This window comes from Carcharodon carcharias, chromosome 5 (genome assembly GCF_017639515.1).
Source record: "Carcharodon carcharias isolate sCarCar2 chromosome 5, sCarCar2.pri, whole genome shotgun sequence".
Classification (NCBI taxonomy): Eukaryota; Metazoa; Chordata; class Chondrichthyes; order Lamniformes; family Lamnidae; genus Carcharodon; species Carcharodon carcharias.
This window is the reverse complement of record NC_054471.1, coordinates 159,765,252-159,787,151: the sequence shown is the minus strand read 5'-3', so window position 1 is coordinate 159,787,151 and position 21,900 is coordinate 159,765,252. Positions and strand designations below refer to the sequence as shown.

The 21,900-nt window shown below is 40.3% G+C and overlaps 1 protein-coding gene across 2 annotated transcripts in view; it reads left to right on the top strand.

Moving 5' to 3' along the window:
* strn (striatin, calmodulin binding protein) overlaps positions 1 to 21,900 on the top strand; it is a 118,812-nt gene that overhangs the window by 70,173 nt on the left and 26,739 nt on the right. Inside the window, exons 4-10 of one of the 2 annotated variants that reach the window (XM_041187723.1) lie at positions 77 to 155; positions 1,539 to 1,709; positions 4,068 to 4,218; positions 13,693 to 13,831; positions 18,630 to 18,740; positions 20,721 to 20,864; positions 21,057 to 21,193. In XM_041187723.1, the coding sequence (XP_041043657.1) occupies positions 77 to 155; positions 1,539 to 1,709; positions 4,068 to 4,218; positions 13,693 to 13,831; positions 18,630 to 18,740; positions 20,721 to 20,864; positions 21,057 to 21,193 (932 nt within the window). The remainder of the gene's footprint in view (positions 1 to 76; positions 156 to 1,538; positions 1,710 to 4,067; positions 4,219 to 13,692; positions 13,832 to 18,629; positions 18,741 to 20,720; positions 20,865 to 21,056; positions 21,194 to 21,900) is intronic. The other variant, XM_041187725.1, reaches the window with a different exon arrangement.

Below are 21,900 nucleotides of genomic sequence, written 5' to 3'. Positions count from 1 at the left end.
CAATTGCACCTGCAGTTAAGATTATTAATAATAGGTTAAGGAGTGAGGAATTCAATCTGAATCATTGCCTTTCTAGATGAAGGAAATGAAAATGAAATACAGACAACACAAAATAATCAGTTAACATGGAAGCAAGGGCGACAGCTCCTTCGTCAGTGAGTATCTTCAGTCAGTTTTATTTCAAAAATGCTTTGTGATTTGTGGCGTTTTCAGTGTTTTATCTTGTATTGTGAGAGTTATGAACTCCTTTTCTTCCTTATTCAAAGTCAAGTGTGTAAAATTGGTAGAATCTGATCTTAATTTAAAATGCAGTATTTTAAAGTGTTAACGTTAAGGCTGTGTTTTCTGCCAATGCCACGCACGCACAGTTGTGTGCATAGGTGCCATCTTTTATAGGGGGAAATGTGCAGCAGGGTGCATGCACGGCCATTACTGGCTTTGGAATTGAAAATATTACAATACTAGCAGCATCAAGTTAACACTTTTAACAACGTCCTCCATGCACAGCTCACCCACTCCTCTCAGACAGGGCTGAAAAGGGCACGTGGCAAATGGGACGTACTCTGTCCGCCCATCTTCACCCCCAATCCCAATTAAAGTAACACATCATGTTGGATCTTTGTAGAAATATATTAAAAGGTGAAATATCAAAAGAAATAGCTGGGGAGAGAAAGAGAGAAAACAGGAGAGACAAAGACAGGGAAATGGTCATGCCCTGACTGCCCACCTGCCACGAGGCTCAGGAAGCAAGGAATTGCTTGAAATTTCAGACCAGCCATTTAATTAGTTAAGAGGGAGGATCCACCTGGTCATGTTTTTTGTGGTATAAAACATTTTGGTAATACATGGGCAATAAAATAAGAGTCATTGTTAAAAGTTTGAAGACTGCCAAAAAGAAGCTGTCGATGTCATTGGATTTTGCACGTGTGCTGACAAGTGTGTATGTGCAGAAGAGCTGTAGGCAGTCACCTTGTGTTGGCAGGAGTTGCACTGTAACACTAAAACATCATTATGTGCAGGATCAGAATTAAATATGATTCTAAATAGGATGCTGGTTGTTCCTTAGTGTTGAATGGCCTAATAGGTTAAGTTTACATAACACATTAAAACTCAATGCTTACATATTTGTATGTTTCTGCTCTGTATTTGATATAAATTCATTATTGAAAGCCTCCCACACCCACCTCACCACCCCCTCCCCCAACAATCTAAACAAGTAAACTACTGCGTTTCTTACTGCAGATAATGTAATGAATGGTGAATTGTTAACAATAGTCCTGTGCTGGGAGCTTTCATTTTCCCAGTGACTATAGAGGCTGGTACTGAAAGAGACGTATCACTTTGACCCTGCAGCTGGTACGGGTGACTTCTTTTGCTGGTACCCACTGCAGTTGAGCAGAGTGTAGAAAAGGATTTGTGGCGTGTATATTCTCCATGTTCTCTCAATATTGCATTATTTGTAGCTGGTCTATTTTGCTTTGTAAGTTGTGATGACATTGTCACTAAGCTTAAAAATGTCCTGTTCACCATTTCCCTAGATACTTACAGGAGGTGGGTTATACAGACACCATAATAGATGTGAAGTCAAGGCGAGCACGGGCACTACTTGGCCTCTCCAGTGATGATCTAGATAAATTATCAGAAAACAAGAATCTGGAGCCTGTTGTAAATGGTGGAGAAACTCTAATAAAAGGAACAAACATGATTGGGTAAGTGCTGACACTTTATATTACCGCTGTACATTTATTTTGTGTTTAAAATCTTAAGTTTAATCTCTTTTGAGTCAATCCAATGCCCTTTGAATGTTATATTTCTAAGATTTTTCTATATACTATCATTGCTGGGCATCCTTGGTTTTTATATTTGTGTAATATTCAGGGGTTTTTTTTAAGATTCATTAGTAACTAATCGGTAAGCTATTGAACCAATAAAGCCACGGCAGATATATTCCAATGCTATGGCATGCCTGGCTGCTTTACCCTATGGGTTGATTAAAATTGCTTGCTGGCCCAGTTGGTTATATTTCTTCACCTTTCCCACTGGATGCAACAAATATTCAAAAGCAGGTTCCTTATTTTATCTGATAGCATATATACAGAGACCACAAACCTAAATTTCTTAACATTGAACTAAAATTTCGAGTTGTTAACCATTATTGTTAGCTGTTTTAGGCTGTTATATGTTTGCTATCATCTATGGCTGTGTTCCTTATTTATAAAAACAAAACTAGGATTACTAAAAAAGAAAAGTAAAATGATTCACCCTATTATCCAGAATTAATCCATCAATGCCCAGATTGGACAAAAGCTGTCTTTGGTAAGTTTTTCTTTTCCATAGTTTGGGCAAAGGTTCATCTGGATTTACTTATTGCTGGTACTGGCCTAATATGTATCAAAATAGGTATTGGTGTGATATGGCCTTGCTCAAAGCGTGCTGCGCCTGGCATGGTAAAATGTGGGTTTATCATAAACTGAGTATTGCATAAAATGCATATTCCACAACATTGATTATTAGATCAGTGTTTTTTTTTACTCCTTTTCTTTCTTATAGTATATATTTCACTTTCTGTACAGGTCTCCCCTGTTTAAAATGGGTACTAATAGCATGTTTTCATTTAAGCGTGGTTTATAAATTTGGGAAATTCCCCGGATAGTGCATTTTAGCGTGGCTACTGTGCACGCTCAGTCTTTTTCAAGCTAACCGCCGCTTGCTCGACACCCGCTCTCAACCCCCTTGCTTCCTCCTGCTTGCCCTTTTCCAGTCCTGAAACCTTCTTGTTTCCTGCTCACCGTCCTCATCTCGAAGCCCTCGCTATGCATGAGGGGCTGGTAGAGGGGCAGTGAAAGGCAGGGAGTGAGCAAGGGAACGAGTGGGGTGGCAAGTGAGAGGGAGGGAGAGTGGCTGTAAATGGCGAGCAGGAGTGTCGGGGTAGGGAAGCAGAAGGGTTGGGAGAGACAGTGAGCGGGAGGTGGCAAACCAAGGGCCAGTTGAGAGTTAAGTGAGTTATCAGGAGGATTTTGGGCCAGTTAGTTTTAAGGCAGCCGATAGGTGTTCGCAATTAAAATTACAGGTCAGGAGCATAACCCACCCTTATTATATTATCTTACAGAAAAGTAATTTTAGTATAGCAAGCTTTAATTTACCATGCCCTTTTTTAGGAGCAGCTTAGGAGAGCTAAACGAGGGATAGCTGCATTGTGATGAAATTACATTAATATGATCCTGTGGTAAGTGGAAGGAATTATAATTTAATCCCTAGAAGAATAGTTAGTGAACCTTTTATCCACTAATTGATATTTTGCTTTGTGTTCGTTCAGAATTATGTATTTGAAAAAGAGAAATTTACATTGCTCAGCGCTACATGGAGAAAGCGGGGGGAATGGGACTGATTGGATTGCTATACAGAAAGCTGGCATGGATCTGATGGGCCAAATGGCTGCCTCTTGTACTGTAACATTTCTATGAATCTTGGACTAATTGGATAACTCTTTCAAAGCAGTGGCATCATGATGGAATTATCCTTTTGCCCTGTAAGATAATATAAGAACATCTTGTGGCATGGTTCTGGGACAAACATCTATTCCTACTTCTTTGTATTTTTCTACCAACTTTTTTAGTCAGTTTTGTGAAACAAAAGTCTGATTACTCCAGACTCTCTCATTTACATAATGTTGCATCCATAGGCCTGATGCTGTCACCTCAGAAAAGGAGTGAGAAATTTGTGGAGAGTAATTTACATGTTGTATTACAGTTAAAGAAAAAAAGCAGATCCCACCAAGAGCCTTTCGCTTTCCTCTTAATGGTCTATTACAGAGCAGATATCAGATTTGGGAGCAGCTTGCATATCGACTGTGGAATAACACATGGGGTGGAGAAAGAATCACTGAAAAGAGAGAACGAAATTTGAACCATGACATGTTACAAAATGTTACCTTTTACAGAATAATAACATGCTATTCTCTCCTCCGCCCCCCCCCCCCCCCCCCCCCCCAAATCTGTTATAGATTGCCTATGTTGGAAAAAAAGTGAAAGATTGTACAATATAGTTTTGAATTTTTTTCTTAAAAGAAATTCCGGAGAGAAAGTTAAACCACTTTCGACTGATTCAGCAGATGTGCTGGAAACATTGAATTTCCTTGAAAATGCAGCAGCAGAATTTAGTGATGAAGATGAAGACGATGAAAATGATGGAAAAGAGAGAACCATTAGCGATAGTTCGGTAGGTTAAATGATTGGGCATGTGTATAAATGTGGTGAAGAAATAGTTTATCAGTGTATTTGTGGTAAATGTGCATGTTGAATTCTGTAAAATTTTCTTCTGAAGACAGTGTCCTCTGTTCATATTGATGTAAACTTGCTTCCTACTCTAAAGGACCTAACTTTGCATAAAGATGCAACATCTACCAAAACTTAAGATTAATTATTATGTAATATACTGTTTTTATTTTACCCTATCTTTGAAACAGCTATTTCAAGTAGTGCTCTTTAACCATCTGAGCAGTTGTAATTGACTGCTTAGTTCAGCAATGCTCAACCGTTCAAGACTGAAGAGTCAGTAAAGAAAATGTGCCCCAACCAAAACAAAGGTTTTAAATCTACTATGCTGACAAACGTAGCGATACTTTCATGTGCACTGCAGTAAATGTTAAGATATGGAGAGGTAATCGGCTCCACCAGTGCTACCCTGTCCTTCCTCTCAAAATTAGATGTGTGACCTGAGACCAGTCAGGAAGACACAAAGTTCCTCCCTGAGAATCATAGAATGGCCTTCTTCTGCACTATAACCATTTAGCCCCTCGTGTCTGTGCTGATTCTCTGCAAGAGTGACTCCCACTCTCTCATCCTTTCTCCTGAAATTATTTTCGCCTGAAATTGTTATCCCCTTCAGGTGTTATCCAATTCCCTTTTGAAAGCTGCGATTGAACCTGCCTCCACCATACTCACTGCATCAAGCTTAAAGGAATTATAGCTATCTATGATTTGAGACCAGACATGGTTAACTACATGCACTTACTCCTCTATATCTTAATTTCCTGTAGGACTACACAGGACCAGAAAAGACAGCTCCAAAAGTTAGATTTCTAACCCCCCTCTTATCTCTGTTACCCTTCAATCGTCATGTCTGCCCAAAATGTATCCTTGAGATATAACTTTCTGTGCTTGCACTACCTCCTTTAACCAGCAGCATTTCAGTGCTGAACTCTAGTTCAGGCCACATTCACTTGATTCACTCAGTTAGCTTCCCCAGTTCAAAAGCCTTCCTGCTTGTATTCTTACATTTAACACGCATTAAACAGCATTGTGAGGGCCAATGTAAACATGGACAACTTAGAAAATAGCAAATCAAAACACACTTTACCCACCAGTTCTCTCACATTTGATTAGTGAATTGTTATTCAAACCAACACATTCATCACCAGCAAAAGGAATCCCACCAAAAATAACCCAGCCAAACGGTGTGACTTTATGCTTTATTACACCTAGATTGATGATCTCTCTCATACTATGCATTGTGCATGCATGCACATACGCTTTCAGTAGTAGAAGCTTATAAATCTGAACAATGAACTGGCATTGTATATAGCGAAAGTGGTGTATAGCAAAACCACTTCTCTCAAATATTTCTTGCACCATTGTATTCGAGAGATTTTCCTGTTTTAAATTTTGTGCAAAAATGTTTCAATGTTAAATCGATTCAGAAGAAACATGACAAACTAATTGTATTATTGAATACCTTTGACAAAATAATACATCCCAAGGTGCTTCGCAGGGGCTATCTAAAATAAATATGATACTCAGCCATATGAAATAATAAGACAGATGACCAAAAGCTTGGTCAAGTAAATAGGTTTTAAGAGGTGTCCTAAAGGAGAAAAGCAAGGTAGAGAAGCAGAGAGACTTGGACCATAAGACGTAGGAGCATAAGTTGGCCATTCAGGCCATTGAGTCTGCTCCGCCATTCAATAAAATCATGGCTGATCTGATGATCCTCATGTCACTCCTGCCTTTTCCCCATAACCCTTGACTGATTAAAAATCGATCTATCTCAGCCTTGAATATACTTAACAACCCAGCCTCTACAGCCCTCTGCAGTAAAGAATTCCACAGATTCACTACCCTCAGAGAGGAGAAATTCCTCCTCATCTCTGTCTTAAATGGGTGACCCTTTATTCTGAGATTATGCCCTCTGGTCGTAGACTCCCACAAGGGGAAACAATCTCTCAGCCTGTCAAGCCCCCTAAGAATCTTATGTTTCAATAAGGTCGCCTCTCATTCTTCTAAACTCCAATGAGTACAGGCCCAACCTATTCAGCCTCTTCTCATAAGAAAATCCCTCCATACCCGGGATCAACTTAATGAACCTTCTCTGGACTGCCTCCAATGCCAGTATATCTTTCCTTAGATAAGGGGACCAAAACTGTTCACAGTATTCTAGGTGTGGTCTAACTAGCGCCTTGTATAGTTTTAGCAAGACTTCCCTATTTTTTTACTCCATTCCCTTTGAAATAAAGGCCAACATTCTATTTGTCTTCCCTATTACCTGCTGAACTTATATGTTAGCTTTTTGGGATTCATGCACGAGGACCCCCAAATCCCTCTGTGCTGCAGTTTTCTGCAGTCTTCTTCCATTTAAATAATATTCAGCTCCTCTATTCTTCCTGCCAAAATGCATTATATTCCATCTGCCAAGTTTTTTTTGCCTACTGATTATCCTGTCTATATCCCTCTGTAGACTCTGTGTCATCCTCACCACTTATCTTCCCACCTATTTTACTGTCATCAGCAAACTTGGCGATAGTACATTCACTTCCCCCATCTAACTCATTAATATATATTGTAAATAATTGTGGCCCCAGCACTGATCCCTGTGGCACTCCAATAGTTACAGGTTGCCATCCTGAAAATGCCCCCCTTATCCTAACTCTCTGTCCCCCCTATTGGTTAGCCAACCCACTATCCATGCTAATATACTAACCCCAACAACATTGGTTCTTATCTTACTAAGTTGCCTTAAGTCCGGTACCTTATTGAACGCCTTTTGCAAATCCAAATATATTACATCTACTGGTTCCCCTTTATCTATCCTGCTTGCTATCTCCTCAAAGAATTCTAATAAATTTGCTAGGCATGATTTCCCCTTCATGAAGCCATGTTGACTCTGCTTGATTATATTATACATTTTTAAATGCCCTGCCATTACATCCTTTATAATAGACTCTCACATTTTCCCAATGACGGATGTTAACCTAACTGGCCTATAGTTATCTGATTTTTGTTTCCCTCCCTTTTTGAAAAGGGTGTTAGATTGGCAGTTTTTCACTCCTCTGGGACTTTTCCAGAATCTAAGGATTCTTGGAAGATTACTACCACTGCATCCATTATTTATGTAGCTACTTCTTTTAATATCCTAGGATGCAACCCATCAGGCCCAGGTGACTTATTAGCCTTTAGCCCCATTAGTTTCCCTAGTACTTTTTTTCTAGTGATAGTTATTGTATTTATTTCCTCCCTCCTTTTGCCCCTTGATTATTTAGTATTTTTGGAATGCTATTAGTGTCTTCTACCATGAAGAGTGATGCAAAGTATTTATTCAACTCCTCTGCCATTTCCTTGTTCCCCATTATTATTTCCCCATTCTCTAAGGGGCCTATGTTCACTTTGGCCTCTCTTTTTCTTTTTATATATTTAAAGAAGCTCTTACTGTCTGTTTTTATAATACTTGCTAGTTTACTCTCAAAGTTTATTTTCGCCCACATTGTTATTGGTCATCATTTGTTGGTTTTTAAAACTTTCCCAATCCTCTGGCTTACCACTAATCTTTGCCACAATGCATGTTTTTTCTTTCAATTTAATACTATCCTTCGCTTCCTTGATTAACCATGGTTGGTTCATCCCCTTCCTAGAATCCTTCTTCCTCACTGGGGTATATCTTTGTTGTGAGTGTTGAACTATTTTCTTGTACGTCTACCATTGTTCATCAACTGTCTTTTTTGTTAAACTCCTTTCCCAGTCCACTCCATAGTCCACTCCATAACTCTGCCCTCATTCCTTTGTAATTACCCTTATTTAAGTTTAGCACAGTTGTTTCCAATCCAAGTTTCTCACTCTCAAACTGGATCCTAAATTCTACCATGGTATGGTCACTGTTTCCTAGGGGATCTTTTGCTCTGAGATTTATTAAACCTGCCTCATTACACGTTGCCAGATCCAAAATATCCTGATCCCTGGTTGGATTCACAACATATTGTTCTAGGAAACTGTCCCGAATGCACTCTATGAATTCTTGTTTGTGGCTACCTTTGATAAATTGAATTTCCTAATGTACATGTAGATTAAAGTCACCCATGATTAATGTACTGCCTTTTTACATGCCCTCATTATCTCCTGATTTATTCTCTGTCCAACAGTATAGCTATTGTTAGGGGACCTCTAGACTATTCCCACCAGTGTCTTCCCCTTGTTATTTCTTATCTCCACCCATATGGATTCTACATCTTTAGACCCAAGATCATTTCTTACTATTGTACTTATTCCATCTTGTACTAGAAGACTGGGCACTCAAGCATTGTGGGCCATCAGCAGCAGCAGAATTATACTCAACCACAATCTTGCCTCATGATCTGGCATATCCCCACCCTACCATTACCGATACCATCAAACCAGGGGCTCAACTGTGGCTCAATGAAGAGTGCAGAAGGGCATGCCAGGAGCAGCACCAGGCATACCTAAAAATGAGGTGTCAACCTGGAGAAGCTACAGCTTGCATGCCAAGTAGGATAAGCAGCAAGTGATGGGCAAAGCTAAGTGATTCCACTACCAATGGAACAGATCTAAGCTCTGCAGTCCTGCCATATCCAGTTGTGAATGGTGGTGGACAATTGAACAACTCACTGGAGGAGGAGGCTCCACGAATATCCCCATCCTCAAAGATGGAGAGCCCAGCACATCAGTGCAAAAGATGAGGCTGAATCATTCGCAACAGTCTCCAGCCAGAAGTGCTGAGTGGACGATCCATCTCTGCCTCCTCCGGAGGTCCCTAGCATCACAGATGCCAGTCTTCAGCCAATTCGATTCACTCCACATGATATCAAGAAACAGTTGAAAGCACTGGATACTGCAAAGACTGTGTCCTGACAATAATCTGGCAATAGCATGGAAGACTTGTGCTCCAGAACTTGCTCCGCCTCTAGCCAAGCTGATCCAGTACCGCTACAACACTGGCATCTACCCGGCTGTGTGAAAAATTATCCAGTTATGTCCTGTACACAAAAAGCAGAACAAGTCCAGCCCAGCCAATCTCGATCATCAGTAAAGTGATGGAAGGGGTCATCAACAATGCTATCAAGTGGTGCTTGCTTACCAATAACCTGCTCACTGACGCTCAGTTTGGGTTCTGCCAGGGCCACTCAGTTCCTGACCTCATTACAGCCTTGGTTCAAACATGGACAAAAGAGCTGAACTCTAGAGGTAAGGGAGGGAATTAACACAGCTTAACAACCATGCAACTGAAGGCGCAGCCACCAATGGTGGAATACTTAAAATTTGGCATGCTCAAGAGCCCAGAATTGAAGTTGTAGTAAAAGAGTGTTTGGGAAGTTGTAGTAAAAGAGCAAGGGTTAATGTGGGACTGGGGAACAGTACCACCCACAATATGAGTCTGGAATGAGCCAGCATGGAGACAGCACCCTTGCAGGGCTGTACCTTGGAGATTTATATAGTTATAGGTTACCAATAAATGGTCTATGTTTAACCATTTAAGTCTCTAGACCTCTAAGTGAGGCACCAAACAACCTTGCAGTATGGAGGAGCACAGATATCTTGGAAGATCAGACAGACTTGCCAGAGGAGATTAGAGATGGGGAGTTGGGAGGTCATGGAGAGACTTGAAAACAAGGATGAGAATTTCAAAATCAAACCAGTTTAGGTCAGCAAGCATAGGAGTGATGAATAAATGGGATCTGGTGCAAGTTAGGACATAGATAGCAGAGTTTTAGATGACATTGTTTATAGAGGTTAGAATGTGAAAGGCCAGTATGGAGTAACAAAGATATGCATGAGGGTTTCAGCAGCAGATGAGATGAGGCGGGATGGAGTCAAGCAAAGTTACAGAGGTGGAAATAGGTGATTATGTGGTTGGAAGCTCATCTTGAGGTCACACATGGCACCGAGGTTACAAACAAACTGGTTCAACTTCAGACAGTTGCAGTGTGAGGGATTGAGTTGGTGTCTAAGGAGCAGAATTTACCTCAGGTTTTGAAGACTATGACTTTGGCCTTCACTATTTAATTGGAGGAAATGTCTCCTCATCCAGCACTGGATGTCAGACAAAGCAGTTTGACAATTTAGAGAAGGCGGTGGGGTCCAGAGAGCTGTGGTGAGTTAGAGTTGGATGCCATCAGCATACGTGTGGACACTGCTTATTAAAGATGAGATGAAATGACCCAGGAGCACTTTGTGGCTTATATAACTGTTTGCTTGAGTAGCCCATGTACTGCATGTACATTGTCCTTGGAAAACAGCAGCAACAAATTGCATTCATGCAGTGCCTAGATTTTACCCCAGAACACTTCAGGTCGTCATCAAAATAAATAGTCACCAAACCAAAGGAAGAGAGGGTTTACCAAAAGTTTGATTAAAGTGAGTTTTGAAAAGGTGTAGAGACTGAGTGGAGGAGGAGGCACATTAGAGTAAACGGTGTAGTCAGCCAGTAGCAATGGGATGAATGGAAGGGGGATATACAAGAAAGCATAGCCAGAGGTGGGGCGCAGACTGATAAAGTTCAGAAATGGAGAGGGTGAAGCTATGAACATTACGATGACTGATTTAAAGTTGGGACTCACTGTCATTTGTCAAAGTGGTAAAGTCTTGGTGTAGGATAGGTTACAGGAAAGGACCTTTGGGAGGATGGGAATTGGATCAGCAAAACTTTGGAATAGCTGAACCTGGAGGTGATAAAAGTTTGAGCATTCTAGCAACAGATGGGCTGAAGTACAGATGGAGGCAGATGATACTGAGAAAGAATTCTTGTGGTTTTTGTGATGAAATGATGTGGGATCTGAAGCTCAGCTTGAGGTAGAATAGGACTTTCTATGGTTCTGTGGACTGAGATCTAAACCTGAGACATTGGACAGGGAGGGATTTGGAACCAGTGCCTAATTTGTGGCTGGCCTGCAAACGATGGTTTTAGTTGCCCTATTGTACAACTGGAAGAAATTGCAACTGAGGGTGAAGAGGGGGATAAACACAGAACTTTGAGGACTTTAGAGGTAACAGGGCAGGAAATAAAACCACTGATGCAGATACTCTGATGATTCAGTGAAATCAGCCCTGCAGAGATGAGCAAAAGAAAAGACGTTGGAGGAGGATGGCCTGATTGGCCATGCCAATAACTGCAAGGAAGATGCAGCGGAGTAATGCACCGCTATGGAGAGCACCATTTGTGACTGGTTAGAACTGTTTTTGCACTGAGGCAGGGACAGAAATCTGATTGCAGGGGTTCAAATGGATTTTCTAGAAAGTTGGGCACAGATTTGGGAGGAGGCAACAAGTTGAAGGAATTAGGAAAAGGAAGGGAGATGGGGTAGTAGTTTTCAAGAACAAGGCATCAAGAGTTGTTTTTTGAGGGATGATTGATGGCAAATGAAGAAGATAGAAATAATGCAGAGGAAATAAGTGAGTTTGTAAAACAGTTTGTCATTACCCTTTTCTTTTGACGCTCAATAACATAACCTATTTAGGCATATCCTGTATAATGTGAGCAAGGTTCAGTAGTGTATGTTTTCTTAGGTACAGACTCAAAGTTTGCCAGTTAGAGGCTTTCTACTAGAGGCTAAATCTGTTGCTCTGCTGTGGAAAGCTCTGTTAAAGCTCTAATAAACGGATCAGAAAATGGAAGTGGTGTCACACTAGAAAAGAGATATGTGGTAAAACAAGGCACCATGTCATAAATAACTCGTGGGAGAGGTTGTGGGACAAATGTCAAAATGACTAGCTTCTCTGTGTGTGTTGTCAAGACCCATGCTTCTGTACAGTATGGTCAAGGAATAGTGTGGCAAAATGGAAGGTAGTGACCAAGTTAGATCCATTGTTGTTTGGTTTGAAAATGCTGTTTCCATTCTGCCTGGCAGCTCTGTTAATCATTATGCATGGATGACCTGTGACCTATATGAGGCTTCAGTGAAATGTCCAAATAGCATGAGGCCTGTAGAATGATGCTAAATCTCCTGCTACTAGGCAGTTGTGCTTCTTCCTATCAGGAGAATTCTGGCCTGCTGTCCCTTCTGTACCATTCAACATAACCATTGAGATATTGTCTTATTACAGGGACATCACCAGAAATTTTGCGGGCAAATATTAGACCTATCTCCTCAAGTGCTACATGGTAGTCTAATATGCCAGTCTAGAGTTACTATTGGACCTCCAAATTTGCAGTGGATTTTGTTGTTTCCTGTTGTACATTGCTATTTTGCTAATGCTGAAGCAAAGTGAAGGTATCACAAAGCAGCTGACAGGCAGTGTGGAACTAAAGAAACCAGCAACTCTTACACCTGTTGTCTTTGGGAAATATTTGACATGCTCACTGCAGAGCACTTTGAGGCAGAAGTGACAGTTGATCAGCAGTAATAGCAGAAAGACACTATCAGTGGATGCTGTTATAAGGAAGGGTCACAGTAAAGAGTTCTACCTTGTGATCGAGTTCCTAACAACCAAGACAATGGTAGAGAGCTTAGAGCCTACATCTTTTCTTGCAATAAACTGATGGCATTTCACCTTGTGAATTAGGGGTCCTTATCAGCATGAGGTTCATATTGAAAAATAAGTACTGAGAAAATAGAAACAATATGGACTTCTTTAATGTTTGATTGCTAAGTGAGAACCTGATGCTGATAGAGTATAATATGTACTGTACAATATTTCTGGGTTTTTCTGTAGATTTTTTATGGGAATTTTATTTTCGATGTCAATATCCTATGACTTTGCATTAAAGAAGTTGAGACCAATTGTATTCAGGTCAAGCAGGGTGGGAGGGAGGAGGTACTGGAGGAAGAGAGGAGGGTTGGAAGTGAGGAGGAGAGGGGGAGAAGGACTGGTGACAAACTAAAGTATAAACTTTTGTTTACTCACCTTTAACAAAATGTCGGCTGTTGTGCAGCAAACATTTTGGTGCAGTACTGCCTGGTGGTTTGTATTTAGAATTGCAGTGAATGTTAAAGCATAACAGCAGCCATCAAAATGTTAGAGGAGCCCTAGTTATGTTAATGAGTCACTTAACATTACACTCACCATGCCACATGAAATGGCAATATCATTATAATGCTGAAACACTATATTTAATTGTAATACCTATGTACTACACAGTTGTACACTGTACTGTGCTGTAAATCCACATAATTTAAGAATATAATCCTTGAGCGTGCCTCTATTATGAAAGTATACTTATGCATGATAAAAATGAATGAACATAATGGCTACTGCAAAACACATGAAGGCTAGTGTAAACTTTGATGTAATGATGAAAGATATTTCTGACAATGGTGATTTTTGTTAACTGTTTCCACTGTGTAGATTTTATAGGGGTTGTTGAAACTTATAATGCGTGGAACCGTTTGCTTGGTTAATCTTGGTTGTTGTTTATATAATGCAGTGTAATGACCATTATTGTTAATTGCACAAATTGTCATCTTTTAAATAGTTTGTTAACAAAGGAGTGTTATCTGATCTGACGGAAGATATGGACACTGAGGAAGCGCTGAGAGAGTTTGATTTCTTAGGAACTTCAGAAGATGAAGGAGCAGGGGAGTCGAGAAGTGCGGGCGATGGAACAGAATGGGGTAAAATTTCACGATATCTTGTTACCTCAGACATGATCTTTTTCACTTGCCATTAAAATTTTGTTTACTATCAAAAATTGTTGCGCATGTAAGGGGTATTTTCTAAAGTAAACTTAAATATTCATTAATGTGTATCTGCATAAACTAGAAATAAGCATATTTATGACAATCTTTGTAACAAATTGTCAGCTCATCTCCTTGATGTAGCAGATCACAAGTTACTGTGAACTCAAGGCGAATTGGGGGATGTGTTGCTCACTTTTATATAAAAAATACTAGGGTGTTGGCCACTACTTAGCCATTCTGGGGGAAAAAGGCGCAAATTCTGTTTTTCATGTGCAGTGTATTTATTATTTGGTATGAGCAAAGGTTGTCTGATGATCCTGCTGCTTGGGATAATTTTAGGTTTCCTAATTGATATCGAGAGAAAATCATCTTAGCCCATAGTTAAAAAGAATTTCCATGCAATGCAATGTAGGATGTGTGGTGGTGTCTGTGTCTGCGATGTGCATGGTGGGATGGGGGGGGGGGGGGGGGGGGGGGGCATGCACGCCTCTGTATGCACGGGTGGTGTGTGCTCGTCTGTTGCATGCGTCGGTGGGGGGCCATACTTGTCTGTGCGCATTAGGAGGGTGCGTGCTCGCCTGTGCGCATTGGGGGGTGTGCATGTGTCTGTGCGCCTGGGATGGTGGCGGGGTGGCATGTGTTGGGTGAGGGGGGAAGCGTGCACTTCGGGGGCGGAGTTTGTCCGCTTGACTGTGTGTGTGTTGTGGGCAGGTGGTTGCGACTGTGTCGTTTGTGGTTGTTGGGTCGTGTGTGGTATCAGGATGTGTGGTGTAGGGGTGTGTGTGTCTGCTTTGTGAGGAAGCAGATTGATTTATTGTGCTGATAAATTTGGAATTGTTTTGTTTTGCCAATAACCTGTTTTTAAAGCCAGTTTTAATTCAAAAGAATCAGTTGTACTTCTGGACAATGGTACTTACAGAATGCTGGAGTTGTTGGAGATTTATGTGCTGCTGTCTTTGTATTTTTAACATAGGTTAAATTAAGGCCATGCATGATTTTTGGCAGAATGCAGTCAGAATAACTGAAGAAAATTGATGAATATGGCATAATGTGTAGCTAGTTTGAAGATCGCTGCAGAATATTTGGGTATAATTAGTTGATTTGAAAATATTTGTTGAAAAGGCTGCATGGGAAACCAGGGCTGTGGTGTGGCGCATGGGGTGAGTGTGAGGGCCAAGGGGAGAAACTATAATGGTCGTGCCAGGAGAAGGTGGCTGCAGTTTTATGCTTATCATTACAGATAGAATTTCCTTAACATTTTGAAAATTGCATAGCTATAGAATTTTATGGCGTACTATGTCTGTGTTGGCACTTTACTAGAACAATTCAAACACTCTTTCACCTTAACCCTGCACCTTCATCTGGTTCAAATATTTGTCTCATTTTCCTTTAGAACAGCCAATTGTCTGCATCTCAACCCATTCCTTATCTACAGTGAGCATCACCAATTATTCCATATTTGCTCTGATACGTTTATGTTCTCGCTTCCACCCATCAGTGTGCAAAAGATTTTTCAAATATTTCTACCACATATTCATCCTCAGACTCCCATCTTCATCCCATAGGAGTTCTACTGTCCTTTGAATTGTTTACTTTTGTGTGGTTATAAGAGCCCTTACTATTTCCTGTTATCATCTGCATGTTCTTTTTAGCCCCTCTCATCTCCCTTTTCACCTTGGTGCTCCACTTTTATTTAATCCTAATGATTATCTTTAGCACTGTCAGCCTGAACTTTATCACATGCCTCCTTTTAAGTTTTAGTTTCGTTTTAATTTCTCTATTGATCCACGTAATTCTATGCTTAGTTGCACCTTGTTTTTTGCCTCAGAGGAATGCATTTACTTTGTACTCCATGCACCTCCTGTTTGAAGATTTCCCATAGCTGAGCTTACCATCTATGTGCAAAATTTTCAAACAATTGTATTATTTTATTATTCTTCTGATAAGTTGGAGCTTGAAAAGCATTAACGTTGTTTTAATGCATACAGCAAGATCCAAGACGGCATCCAACATTGGCTGACAAGTAGCAAGCAACACTTGTGTCACATAAGTGCCAGGCAATAACCATTTCCAACAAGAGAGAGTATGTACATCTCCCCATGAAATGCAATGGGATTTTCTTTGCTGAATCTCCATCAACATCCTGGGCAGTTGCTACTGATTTGAAATTTAACTCTGATCAGCAACATGATTATTGGAACAACACAGAGGCTGGATATTCTGTGACACATGGTTCACTACCTGACTCCTTGAAGTATCTCCACTACTTTCAAGGCAGAAGTTGTGATTGAATCATTTTAGCTGTAGTTTCCCTTTTGTTGTAGTGAATACACTTGGCATATTTCCTAATGTAAATGCCTTCTGCCATGTAAAATGGTGGCTTGTGCCATGATGGTCAACTGTGTTAAGGATCAGGACCTGCACTCTGGCATGGAAGACAGTGGGTTGAGAAGGTGCACAATTTGCTGACCCCTGTTTTCTTTGGCTGCCTTTTCAGCCAGCTGAGTCAGCCTCCAGAGGTCAGGGCAGTTGACGATCTGCCAGTTGTCAAGTCATTATCTGCCATGTCAATATCCACCATCTTCATAACTCACTTGCAGATGCCTTTGTAGCGGAGGTATGGACTCCCAGGAGATTATGACCCGATGGCTAATTCACCATTCAGAATGCCTTTGGATGTACAGCAGTCATCCATCTGATGAATATGGCTGAGCCAGTGCAGATCTTGTTGGTTTAGCAGAGTGTAATGCTGATAGAATTAGCACACTCCAGGGCCTCTGAACTTGTCCTGCCAAGAGATGCAGAGGATGCATCTGAGATAGCCCTTGTTCAGCCCTTTCTCCTGCCTAGCATATGTTGTCCAGGTGTCGCCACTGTAGAGGAATGTGTTGAGAATGCTGGCTTGGTGGACTCACAGTTTGGTATTCTCAATCAGGTTGCTGTTGCTCCACCCTCTCTTACTCAGCTTGGACATATGGATCACAAAAGCTGCAGCTGTTGCCTTGATTTCAACATCAAGCGACAGATTGCTGCTGATTGTGGAGCTTAGATATGTAAAACTATCGACAACCTCCTGTGTCACACTGCCATCTATCAGCACTGACAATATGACAACATCCTGGACCATGACATTTGTCATCCTGGTGTTGATGTTCAAACCAAACTCTACAGGCTTGAGAAAGTCTGTCCATTTGCCGCTGAAGATGTTTTTCAGTGTGGAATGTTAGTTAAGCATCATCAGTGTAAAGAAAATCCCTGATGAGGACTTGGCGCACCTTTGTCTTGGGTCTCAGGCTGAAGAGCTTTCTGTCAGTTCTGGTATGTAAGTAGGTACGCTCTGTAGATGACCCAAAGGAACAAAACAGCAGCAGAGAGAAGAATATGCTAAAGCATGTAGGCGCCAGGATACAACCCTGTTTGACCCCACTGTGGATCTCCTAAGGTTCTGATGTTGCCACGTCATAGCTGACCTTGCTCATCACGTTGTTGTGGAAAGAGGAGATCACATTGAGCAGCTCCAGAGGGCAACCAATTTTCTCCAGCAGCTTAAATAAACCACATCTGCTCACATGGTCAAAGGTCTTGGTGAGATGGTAAAGGCAATATATAGTGGTTTCCTTTGTTCACAGCGTTTCTCTTGCAGCTGCCAGACTGAAAAGATCATGTCAATTGTAGATATCCAGGTTCTGAAACCACACAGGGATTCGGAGTAGATGCGTTCAGCCAGGATCTGTGGTCTGACAAGGGCAACACAGGCAAATACTTTCCCCACGATGATTAGGCAGATGTCTCAATAGCTTCTGCAATCGCTGCAATTGCCCTTATTCTTGTTTGTACAGGAGGGATCAGCTTATCTTACTGAGTTAGTGATCAATGAATTATCTTCAAACATCCACGTTTGATATCAGCCCAGCATGGGATTCATTGGAATTGTGTAACCCGTGTATTACCTGTGTCTGCTTGTTCAGTTGCTGGGAAAGGAGATTGGAACCAAGCTTAAAATCAGGACTCTATTTAAATCTGTTTTTACAAGATGTTGACTGTGACTAGAAGGCATGTTGATGACTTTCACTCATTTAACACCATTTGAAAACTATGTGATAATTGTTTGATCCTGTAATATGCAAACAGTTAACATGGTAAACTTGACATCTAGCAAAAACTTGTATTACTGTAGAGAAAACTTCATGCATCATTGCAGTCAGTGTTACGGATGGCAATGGTGCCTGCAAGAGAATTGAAGGTGCTTACATGGGTGTTTTTGTATATTGATTGTAAAAAGCTGAGTCATGAAGCTACTGTCTGAAACCTGATAAGTGACTTATGAGTTTGTAGGCATGCATGTTTGCTATAGTATACAAGCCCCATCTTGCACTCATGGGATTGACTGCCTTGTTCTTGGAATAGCCAACAGATATGTTAGCTGAGGCTTGGTGTTTTGATATACTTGATGATTTAATCTTAAATTGAGAGTACACAAAAACAACAACAAACTTTTCTTGATTATGGTGAATTTTATTTTGATTATTAAAACAAATATGAAGCCCTCCTGAAAAGGTTCCTGTGGAACTGAATAATTGTATAGCTCTAACTTTAACTAAATTTTGCTATTGAGTTGTTTGCAATGATGCTCTGTTTTTAAGTGAAAATGTTGGAACTGCCCTACTAATGGTGTAAGAGTTGGATTGTTCCATAAAGCAATCTCTGATTTGTTTCACTGTGCTGTGTTTAGACAAGGAAGATGTATGTCCCACACCAGAGAGCTGGGACGTGGACCAGGGACTAATAACCAAACTCAAGGAGCAGTACAAAAAGGAGCGAAAGGGGAAAAAGGGGGTGAAGAGTAAGTGCGTATGAAATCTGGTATACTTTTGGTTCATAAACCCTCTTTTACCACTTTTTCTTTAAAGAAGTATCCAGATACTCTTGCTGTTCCTTTAAACCATCTGCTCACACTCAGCTACTCTTTGATCCTCTCTCACACCATTATCTTGGTTTAACTTTTTTTTTTTGGAAAGCTGCCACCCCAAACTATTTTTCATCTTCTTTCAATGTTAGCCTGCTGTTTTATTTTTTGGCAATTTTATTTATTTTAATAAAATGGAAATGATTTCAAGTCATAGATTTTGGGTTTGTGTATTGAAGGGCAGTCAAACAACATAACAGATGAAAGGTAAGCAAATGGAAAAAAAATAGAAAGTTATTTGATCAATAATTAACATGTCTGGAGGTCATTCCTTTATCGGCTGGAATGGATGACTGGGTTGGGAGGGGAACCTTTTCTTATGGAGTATAAGTTTCAGTATTGTGACTGGGAAATATATTGTTAAAATGTTACTATTATTAAAGCAATTCTGTTTAAGCAAAAGCATCAACGCTGGTAAAAATTGTAGATAACAGCATTCATCTTAGTAATGACTTGATCTAAGGTACCCAAACCCACGTGCGCTTTGACTCATCTGGTTTACCTGTGGGATAGAAAGACATTTCTGCAACTCGAGGATGAAACTCTGGATTTGTGCTTAGTTCCTTCTTGTTGCAGTCTTAAACTTTCAGTGAAGAAGACCTCAGATAATGGTATCAACTCTGAAAAGGGTGCCAGAATGGATGGAAAAGTTCAATATAAGCAGTCTAGGAAAGGTAGAATGAATCTGTTCCATCTTTTTACTGTGATCTGATGTTTTAGTCCTGGTTTTAGTTGTATTAATAGAAGAAAATTGTTCTGTTTCCACTTGGCAATATGAATGTAATATACCCTAACATACATATGTAAAAACACAAACTTTGGGTTTTTAATTAGAGGTGGAAAGATGCTGTGTTGGGCAGAGTGGAGACTATGCCTTTGACTTCATAATAGTTTAATCAGTAGTCCTTCATAATCAGTCTTATCATGAAACTTACCCTAGAGGTCGATTTGTTTTGTTCTAGGGCAGCTTAAAAAGCAGAATTGCTCACATTTGATAGTCAGTCATATTTTTGGCAGTTGACCAAGTCCATCCTTCTGCTTGCCAAATGGTAAAACTTCCGTCAGTATGTGTAAATTCACACTGAAATTTATCGGAAAAATTTGTCTATATTCAATTTCTAAGTTTCCATAAAATATAGATTAGTGTTGATGAGAGAACAATTACCCAGTCTTGGCTGGCAAAGGAGGTAACGTTTGCACCATGTAAGTATCAATTAATAGGTCACCCTGGTACAGCTGTGGCCAAAACATTAGATACATTATCAGAATCCAACTTGGAATGCTTGAATATGGAGTATCGCTCATATTATGCAAATAGACATCAATATGTTTAGCCTTAAATATCTTCAAAAGGGAGCAAGTATATGGATGAAATACACAATTGCAGTGTGATCTTCAATTAGCAAGAGAGGAACTTGGTCTACATTCCATACGTTGGACACTGGTGTCCAGCAAAATGTAATATACTTCAACACCCTACAGGTGTGCACACTGAGATAGAGGGAGATTAACTGATTGCAGTCAAACTCATTGAAGGTTGTGTCTCCGTTTCCTACTTCATTTATTGGACTGTTTATTTGGAGATGGGGTAGAACTGCAAGGCAAAACTGAAGGAGGCTGTCCCTGGGTCAAGATTTGACATAATTGGAAATTCAGTTAAAATAAAATTAATAAAAACATTTTCCTGTCTTTTTTGCATTGATTCTACTTGTGATAAGGTCCTTGTGATAACATTGAGCCAGTATTTTAAGACAGGCAGATAAACTTGGAAATGTACAGATAAATCATTCTTTGTATAAAAGACAGAGGGGTACAAGGTCCAATATTACTTTTAGCTCTATATTTGTTCCTTAACAGGGCCAAACAGATCAAAGTTGCAAGATATGTTGGCTACTTTAAGAGACGTAGATGAGCTCCCTCCACTGCAATCTTCAGTAAACTCACCCCCAAGGCCAATTTCCACACGACTGACTGAGCATGAAGCTGGCAGGACAGAAGAAGGTAGGTGAGAGGAAAGCTGGACATCTTGGGAAAACCTTATACACTCATGAATTGGTGTCTTTTTATTTACAACAGTCATAAGTCTTCTGTACCATATTGGTATTCTCATCTATTTTGAATTAAATTTGATTTATTTGAATTCAATTTTTTTGGGGGTTTTTTTTGACACTTTTTAAATACTGTTCTTTCTAGTTGAGGCACTGACCTTTCCCCCGGGAGCAGGTAAATCCTTTATCATGGGTACAAATGAAGCACTAGAGAATGCGTTGGGTCTTGGAGAGCTGGCGGGCCTCACAGTTGCTAATGAGGCAGATCCTCTAAATTATGACGTAAGTTGGAATTTATATCAGTTTAACAAATCTGTTTTATAAGTGTAATTAGTAAAATTTTAGTGCAGCCAAGAACTTTTGAGTGTATAGCTTTGTGATCAACCAATATAATATTGACCAAGGGTGACCACCATCTTTAAGGAAGCATCAAAAAAGGTGCTCGGCATCTCCTTGAACAGTGCTTCATAATGGTGGGAATTATGGACAAGAATGCATTCCTTACACTCTGACATTGCACCTCGTTCCCTGTAGCAAGACACATTTAAAATTTGATGCTTCTCAACCTGTATAAATGAACATCAGAATTGCTGTCTTGGCTGAGTTGGTAACATTCATTTGAGGCAGAAGGATTTGGGTTCAAGTCCTAATCCAGAACTTGGAACATATTACAGCACTGGGAGTGTTCTCTGTTGCTGAGGGTGCCATTCTTTGGGTAAGATTTCAGCTAAGGTCTACCTATTTTATGGGTGTTAAATATTCCATTGCTCCAGGCAATGGACAGCAGGATGCTCTTCCAGCTAGACTGGCCAACATCCATTCCTCAAACACCAGTAAAAACAAATCAACTGGTCATTTATTTTGTTTGCTGTTTTTGAGACCTAGCTGTGTGTAAATTGGCTGCAAAACTACAATGGCTGCACTTCAAAAAGTAATTAATTGGACGTGAAATGCTATGTGATATCCTGAGGGCAAAGTAAGCTGCTTTA